The sequence below is a fragment of the Eimeria necatrix genome, genomic scaffold (genome assembly GCF_000499385.1).
Source record: "Eimeria necatrix Houghton genomic scaffold, Enh_scaff400, whole genome shotgun sequence".
In the NCBI taxonomy this organism is placed as follows: domain Eukaryota; phylum Apicomplexa; class Conoidasida; order Eucoccidiorida; family Eimeriidae; genus Eimeria; species Eimeria necatrix.
This window is the reverse complement of record NW_013654300.1, coordinates 23,795-31,992: the sequence shown is the minus strand read 5'-3', so window position 1 is coordinate 31,992 and position 8,198 is coordinate 23,795. Positions and strand designations below refer to the sequence as shown.

The 8,198-nt window shown below is 59.2% G+C and overlaps 1 protein-coding gene across 1 annotated transcript; it reads right to left on the bottom strand.

Moving 5' to 3' along the window:
- Window positions 1–1,180: 1,180 nt before the first annotated feature.
- On the bottom strand, window positions 1,181–7,625 carry ENH_00051060 (hypothetical protein, conserved; the record flags this gene model as incomplete). The annotated part of the gene is made up of 13 exons (XM_013581346.1): window positions 1,181–1,336; window positions 1,916–2,059; window positions 2,176–2,349; window positions 2,452–2,607; window positions 2,821–2,965; window positions 3,167–3,301; window positions 3,824–3,921; window positions 4,920–5,059; window positions 5,391–5,541; window positions 6,015–6,076; window positions 6,519–6,654; window positions 6,908–7,039; window positions 7,359–7,625. 13 exons carry the CDS (start codon window positions 7,623–7,625, stop codon window positions 1,181–1,183), a joined length of 1,896 nt encoding a protein of 631 aa, XP_013436800.1.
- Window positions 7,626–8,198: the final 573 nt, after the last annotated feature.

Sequence of the window (8,198 nt, the reverse complement as noted above, 5' to 3'; positions counted from 1 at the left end):
GGGGGGGGCGCTGGGGCGGGGGGGCCCCTGGGGGGCCCCCCAGAGGAGGGCCCCATGGACGGGCTCTGTGGGGCCCCCATTGAGGGGCCCCAGGGGGGTCCCAGTGGGGGGCCCCCCACAGTTGCTGCGCCGGAGGAGCCCCTGGGGCCAGAGCAGCAGCAGCAGCACAGCCCCAGCAGCTTCCTGCTGCAGCTACCGAGTCCAGAGACCCTAGCAGCAGAAGCAAACGCTGCTGCTGCTGCTGCTGCTGCTGCTGCTGCTGCTGGGAGCAGGGCGTCGGGAAGCCAAGACATGCCAGAGGCAGCAGCAAACTGCACTGAAGGCGAACTGCCTTGTGGGCTTTGCTAGACGCTGCTGCAGCAGCAGCAGCAGCAGCGGCTAGCCAGCAGCTAGCTGAGGGGCCCGCAGCTGCCCCAGCAGCAGCAGCAGCAGCAGCAGCAGCAGCAGCAGCAGCAAGCCGAGGGACGGAAGCGGCGCTGCTCTTTGCGGCGGCCCCACAGCCGCCTCTTTAGGAGAAAAACTGCAACTTTGTTTGGCAGCAGGGAACGTCCTGCTGCTGCTGCTGCTGCAGCAGCAGCAGCAACAGCTGCTGCAGCAGCAGGGCTGCTGCACTGGTGCCCTGCTGAGCCTGCGGGCCCGCAGCAGCCGCAGCAGCAGCAGCAGCAGCAGCAGCAGCAGCAGAAGTGTTTGTGATGATTGTCTCTCTTATTTCTCGTTTGTTTAATTCAAATGCTTCTCAAAAGAAGAAGCATTTAAAACCCCCAGAAGCTTTTGCTTTGCTGCGCTGAGGTGTATGTACACCTGAAGGTGCGCAGCAGCCCCAACTCGTTCGGCTGTTCAGGAAATTCAGCAGCAGCAAACAGCAGCTGCAGCAGCAGCAGCAGCAGCAGCAGCGCTGCTGCTCTCCATTCTACTCCTTTGGTTCTCTCTTGCTGCGCCATCAACACACGCGGCTGCAGCGCGGCTGCCCTCTCTGCTGCTGCAGCAGCAGCAGCGCAGCTGCTGCCTCTGCTGCTACTGCTGCAGTGCGGCTGCTGCCTCTGCTGCTGCTGCTGCTGCTGCTGCCGCTGCAGCAGCTGCCCGTAAGCAGCTGGCTGTGCGCTTCCGCCGGGCGCCGCCGCCGCCCAGCAGCAGCAGCAGCAACAGCAGCAGCAGCAGCAGCAGCAGCAGCAGCAGCAGGTCAGAGGTTGGCAGCAAAGGCACTGGCAATCTTAGTGAGGCTGCCTGCGAAGCTAAACCAGCCCTGAGTGCTGCGGCGCTGAAAAGAAGCAAAAGCAATTCGCCGCCACAACTTCGCCATTTTTGCTGCATTGGACCCGTTCGGAGCTGCCATAATCTGCACGCAGCAGCAGCAGCAGCAGCAGAGCACAGCAGCAGCTGCAGCAGCAGCAGAAGCAAAGCCCGGCTGCAGCTGCAGCTGCTGCTGCTGCCAGTAACAGCAGCAGCAGCAACGCGCAGCAGCAGCTGCTGCTGCCAGCAGCACCATCAGGTAGAAGCAGCGGCAGCTGCTGCAGCTGCTGCTGGCAGCAAGAGCAGCAGCAGCAGCAGCAGCAGCAGCAGCAGCAGCAGCAAACAACCGTGGTTGGGGCTGGAGCTGACCACGTGGGAGAAGTTCAAGAAGGGGGCCCTAATAATGGACTTTGTGGCTCCTTTGAAGCCGAAGCAATTTCCAATCTGCAGCAAATTGATTTCAATTAGACTCAAGTCCCCTTAGAAGCACGTGCTGCCACAGCAGCAGCAGCAGCAGCAGCAGCAACAGCAGCAGCGAAGCAGCAGCAGCAGCTAGGAAACCAGCAGCGCTGCAGCAGCTAGAAAAGCACCAGCACCATCCCCACGACCAGCAGCAACAGCAGCAGCAGCAGCAACAACAGCAGCAGCAGCAGCAGCAGCAGCAGCAGCAGCAGCAGCAGCTTACGAATCCGATTCCGGAGTTGAGGTTGTAGATGGTGGAGCCGGGGCAGCCGCCCCAAACGAGAGAGGGAAAAGCAATACTCATTTTGGTGTCGATGTTGATGTGCACCGCCCCGTAGTTCAAGTCCGCAACTGCCCTCTCCAGCAACTGCAGCAGCAGCAGCAGCAGCAGCAGCAGCAGCAGGTCTTGGCTTCTTTGGGCCTTTGGAGCAGCAGCAGCGGCCGCTGCTGCTGCGGAGCTTTCAGAGGAAGCCAGGCACACACAGCCAGCGCGAAGGAGCGCCCCCCGCGCAGCCAACCGCACGCTGCTGCTGCTGCTGCTGCTGCAGCAGCAGCAGCAGCTGCTGCTGCTGCTGCTGCTGCTAGTCTGGCTGCGAAGGCAAGGCGAGGGGGCGGCGCGGACCGGCGGAAGCCGCTAGTTGGGTTCGCGCAGGAGCCCTGGCCGCGAAACCCTAAACCCTAAACCCTAAACCCTAAACCCTAGACCCAAAGCGGGAGCAGCGAGCTGCAAAGCCAGCGAGCAGCAGTGGGGAAACTCACCTGCTCTTCTGCTGCTGTCGAAGGCTTCACTGAAATGCTGACGGAGAGGCCGCCGTGGACTTTTTCGTTTGCAAATTTGACTGCGGCGGGGAGGAAAGCCGCGAGGGAGGCTTCGGTGTCCAGGGGCACTTCGCCGCAGCACGGACAGAAGGTTTCCTGCGGAAAGCGCCGGTGAAAACGCGAAATTCCGCGAAAAACGGAAAAGAAATTCAAAAACTTTACTTATTTCCCGAAGATTCCAACAAAAAGCTCGAAAAATGCGCCGGATCGGCCCAAGTTCAAGAATTTGCAAAATGCAAAAAGTGACCGGCGCGCCGCTCGCGCCGCCTCCTGCGGTGTACGTACACCCCAAACTGCCCGCGCGCTCACCTGCCGAGTGAAGAAACAATCTTCCGGAAGATCTGTTGCAAAAATAATCTTTTTAATTTCGCTATCTTTCGCAATTGGGCAGTGCACGGGGGCCTCGAACTCCTCCGCCTTCTTCCCCATCGCCAGCAGCTTCTCCTTGTAAGACCTGCACAGCAGCAGCAGCAGCAGCAGCAGCAGCAGCAGCAGCAGATCGCGGGCGCTCGTGCATGCGAAGCAAGCAGCTCTTCAACCGCCGCTATTAAATCGGAGCCGAACGCGCCCGCCGCAGCAGCAGCAGCAGCTGCTGCTGCTGCTGCTCGCGGCCGTGCTAGGGCCTCGCTGGAAGGCCAATTTGCTGCCAGCAGACTCTGCTGCTGCTGCTGCTGCTGCTGCTGCTGCTGCTGCAGAGGCCCACTCCATGCGGGAGGAGAAGTCGGGGTAGTAACAGCCCACGTAGTAGACCTCTTGAATGTAGGACTGAATGAGCTGCAGAAACTCTTTTCTGTGTCCGCAGCAAAGCCCGCAGCCCCAATTAAATTAAATGCCAAATATTTAATTTAAATTCATTTATATATTTGCATGCGGCTTCCGGCCATTTACAAATGTGTATAGACGCTGCCATAAGTTCTATGTGCATGTATAATCTTTGTATGCTGCAAAGCCAGCAGCAGCAGCAGCAGCAGCAGCAGCAGCAGCAGCGGCAGCGGCAGCAGCGGCGGCCCTGTAGGGGCCCCTAGAGGGGCTGCAAGGGCCCCCTAAGACTTCTGCTGCTGCTGCTGCTGCTGGCCACTTTGAGCAGCAAACTGAATTGCTGCGGGGCTGTGAGCCCGCAGCAGCAAAACGGCCTGCAGCAGCAAAAGCGGCTCTCGCCGCCTTTTGAATTCTGCCCTTCCGAGGTGTACAGACACCTGAGGTGTACAGACACCTGAGGTTGCATGCAGCTGAGGTGTACAGACACCTGAGGTGTACAGACACCTGAGGTGTACAGACACCTGAGGTGTACAGACACCTGAGGTGTACATACACCTGAACTTGCCTCTGCGGCCAGTTCTTGCAAGTCAGCAGCACTTGCGGATGCGCGCAAATGTGGGCCCCGTTGAAGGCCATACTTGCTGCGATGGCCTGCAGCAAAATAGCAGCAGCAGCAGCAGCAGCAGCAGCAGCAGCAGCAGGTGCTGTCCAGAGCAGCGCCGCAGGCAGCAGCGACACCAGAAACCAGAAAAGTGTAGGAGAGACTGCAGCAGCAGCGTCGGCCTATAGAGGCGTATTTATACAAGAGACGGCAACCCAGCTGCAGCAGCAGCTGCTGCTGCAGCAGTTGCTGCTGCAGCAGCAGATGCTGCTACAGCAGTTGCTGCTGCAGCAGCTGCTGCACCTGCTGGCCCAAAGCCCTGTGTCTAGAGCAAAATAGTGCAGCCAGCCAGATAAGGAGCTGAAGGTAGAACTTGGAATTAATTCAGCAGCAACAGCAACATGAGCAGCAGCAGCAGCAGAAGCAGCAGCAGCAGCAGCATGAGCAGCAGAAGCAGCAGCAGCAGCAGCAGCAGCAGCAGCAGCAGGAAGAACTTGAGTCTGAATTTGTCGAAGTCCGTACAGCGGCGTGCCACTTGAGCTGTCTGCGGGACCTGCAGCAAAAAGCATCAGCAGCAAATTGGGAAATAAAACAAAAGAAACTTTTGGGACTTTTTGCTTCAAAAAATAAAACCAAAAGTGCCATTTGCGTCACTAGAAGCAGCAGCTGCAGCAGCTGCTGCAGCAGCTGCTGCAGCACTGGGCCATTCTGAAGCAGCAGCAAAAGAAACGAAACTGCTGCAGTTCCCCAAAGTCCGCAAAAGGGCCCCAGAAGCAGCAGCAGGCGGGCGCAGCAAACTGCTGCGCTGCAGCAAAGCCTGCTGCTGCGCTGCAGCAAAGCCTGCTGCTGCGCTGCAGCAAAGCCCGCTGCTGCGCTGCAGCAAAGCCTGCTGCTGCGCTGCAGCAAGTGCAGCAGAGCGGCTTGGCGCGCTGCAGCAAGGCGGCTTGGTGCGCCGCAGCAGCAAGCGCAGCAAGGCGGCTTGCTGCGCTGCAGCAGCGCAGCAGCAGCGCAGCAGCAGCGCAGCAGCAGCGCAGCAGCAGCAGCAAACTTGCCACTTTCCGGGACAAACAATCCAAGGAGTGCAGTTTCCCAACTCCACTGTCATGGGCTTTTTAAAAAGAGGCTCAGCTGGCGGCTGCTGCGGCTCCGGACTTCCCCAGATTATGCTGTACGCTGTTGCTGCTGCACCTGTACGTACACCCCGCGCCCCACACCCCACACCTGCTGCAGCAAATGCTTCCCCAAGACCCAAAAGGGGGCCCCCAGAGGGTTCGGGGGCCCCAGGGACTTGGGGGGCCCCCAGAGGGCTGGGGGGGCCCCCAGGGTGCTGGGGGGGGCCCCCAGGGTGTGGCGGGGGCCCCCAGCAAGTTGGCGACCCCTGGTGGGGGCCCCTTCCAACTCCATGGGGGCCCCCAGAAGGGCTGGGGGCCCCCAAAAGAGTTGGGGGGCCCCAAAAGGGTTGGGGGCCCCTGTGGGGGCCCCTGGGGGCCCCCTCGGGGGCCCCTGGGAGTGTGCTGACCCGTCATGAACCACTTGTCGACTTGGGGGTGGTGGAGAAGACTTTTTGCTTCTTCGACTCCGCCGAAAATAAAAGCTGCGAAGTTCGCCTCCAATAAAGGGGCGAAGATCTTCTCCAGAGGCTCCAGCAAACGCGCGTTGAACGGGCTCAACTGCAGCAGCAGCAGCAGCAGCAGCAGCAGCAGCAGCAGCAGCAGCGGGAGTGTTGGCGTAGAGGTAGTTGTAGGAGTAGCTGCAGCAGCAGCTGACGGCACTAGTGTGGACGTCCCTGCACCTAAGCCCAAAGTCAGCGCTGCTGCTGCTGCAGCGCTGCTGCTGCTGCAGCAGCAGCAAAAGAGTGGCAAAGGCCCCAGAAGACACGAGAGCTTTCGAATGCATGCAAAAAGAAAAAAGAAAAATTAAAATAAAAAATAAAAATAAAATTCGAGCTGTGGGGCTTTCGGGTGTATGGTCACCTCTGCAGCGCGCGGGGTGTACGCGCAGGTACTTGCAAACTGCTCTTTTGAATTCAATTAATTTAATTAATTAATTAAATAATTAAATTAATTAATTAGTTAATTAATTAATTATAATTAATTTTAATTAATTTAATTAATTTATTCTTCAATCCAAAGAAAGCCCTCACTTTGTAAATGCAAACTTTGTTTTCTATGAAGAGAGCAGTCAGCAAATCGACGGGGCCGTCAACTGCACGTGCGGCGCAGCAACCAGCAGCAGCAGCAGCAGCAGCAGCAGCAACAGCAGCAGCAGCAGCAGCAGGAAAGACAGCAATTAGGATGCAGCGGAGTCCCCCGACTTGTAGCAGCAGCAGCAGCAGCAGCATCAGTCCTGCAGCTATCAGCTGCCCCCCGGCCCTTCTTCTAGCGAATAATATATCACGCTGCAGCAGCTGCTGCTGGTGCCACTGCTGCTGCTGCTGCTGCTGCTGCTGCTGCTTGTTAAGCAGCTGCAAAGCCAAATAAAACAAGGAAGCCAACTACGCCTCAAGAAGACCTAAAGCTGCCGAAGACACTAAGAGCAGCAAAACTCCAGCAGCAACTAAGCCCCTCAAGAGAAAAAGCCCCAGGCAAGCACCGGCGCAGCGCAGCAGCAGCAGCAGCAGCAGCAGCAGCAGCAGCAGCAAACCCACAGTTGCCTGCCCCCAGAACTGCTGCAACCCCAGGGGGCCTCTCGTGCAGCAGCTCCTGCTCCACGGGGCCCTCCACCACCAGCTCCAGCGATCCGCAGGTCACCAGCGTCGTGTGCAGCAGGCCCGAGGGGCCCACCTGCACGCAGCAGCAGCAGCAGCAGCAGCAGCAGCAGCAGCAGCACAGCAGCAGCGGCGAAATGAGGAAGCTACAGGTCTGCGGGGGGAGCGCCCGGCTGCCTGAGCGCCGGGTCCAACTGCAGCGAAAGCGGGCCAAAGGCACGCAGTCATCAACAGCAGCAGCAGCAGCAGCAACAGCAGCAGCAGCAGCAACAGCAGCAGCAGCAGCAGCAACAGCAGCAGCAGCAGCAGCAGCAGCAGCAGCAGCGTACCTTGACGATGTGCCGCTGGGGCTTTCCCTCTTCCGCAGGGGCCTCCCGCACCGCCAGGGGGGGCGGAGGGGCCCCCGTTTTGACAACAGCTTCGAAGTACTCGCGAATGATGCTGAGCCAGTTGCTCACCAGCTGCAGCAGCAGCAGCAGCAGCAGCAGCAGCAGCAGCAGCAGCAGCAGCAAGCCCAGGTGTACGTACACCTAGAACTCCGCGCGCGCGCACGCCCACGGCACACGCTCCAGCGACGCTGCAGCAGCAGCAGCAGCACTCCCAGCAGCAACAACAGCAGCAACAACAGCAGCACAGCAGCAACGGCAGGAGCAGCAGCAGGAACAACAGCCACACAGCAGCAGCAGCAACAGCACCCGGAACAACAACAGCAACAACAACAACCACAGCAGCAGCAGCAGCAGCAGCAGCAGCAGCAGCAGCAGGAGCAGCAGGAGTCACCATGGAGGAGTGGAGCCAGTGCTGGGCCCTGGAGGCGTTCTGGAGGGCCTGGAGGTCCGCAGCGGAAAGCGCGGAGTACGCGGGGGCGTCTTTGAGGTCTCCGTCGCGTTTGAAGACGGAGGCGGCGTGGAGGGCTTCGCCGTGGGCGTTCAAGTTGTCCATGAGTTGGTCGAGAAGTTCAAGTTTTTGCTGCGGAGGCAGCGCGGCCCAGGCGGCCTTCGTGGCTGCCACGCGCTCCACCACGGCTGAAATGTCTTTATTTTCCATTTTAAATGCCTTTGCGAAGAAAAAGCTGCTGCTGCTGGCTCGCAAACCGCAGACTCGCGAGCGCGCGCGCCCGCGGTGCGAAACTTGCACGAAACCCCCCAAGCAGCAACACCCGCGCGGAAAGCGGACTTCAAAAGCCGCAGAGGACTTATAAACTCCTTTTAGCTCAAGAAGGAAGCCGGATCGCGCAGGTTGCCGCAGAAGAAGTCGCAAACTGAACGGCGGCGGCGGCAGCAGCGGACGCAGCGACGGAGGCGTGCTGCGGTGTACGTACACCTCAGACGCCGCACCCTCCGCGAAACCGAAACCACCGGAAATTTCAAAACAAAAAACGCCGGGAATTCAACTTTAACTCCGCAGAGGGCCTTTATCTTTTTCCTAACTTCGCGGCGCTGCTGCGGCGGGCCTGAGACAGCAGCAGCCAGTGTCCGTCCGCCGTTTCCTCTTAGCCCGCGAGACATGGATAAACCTCCTCCATTTCGTTCTTCTTGAGTTTTAATGACCACGAAATGCCTTAAATGCTTCAAAGTTTCCTTTTATCCCCCGCTTTCCCGCGAAATTCGCCGGAACGGC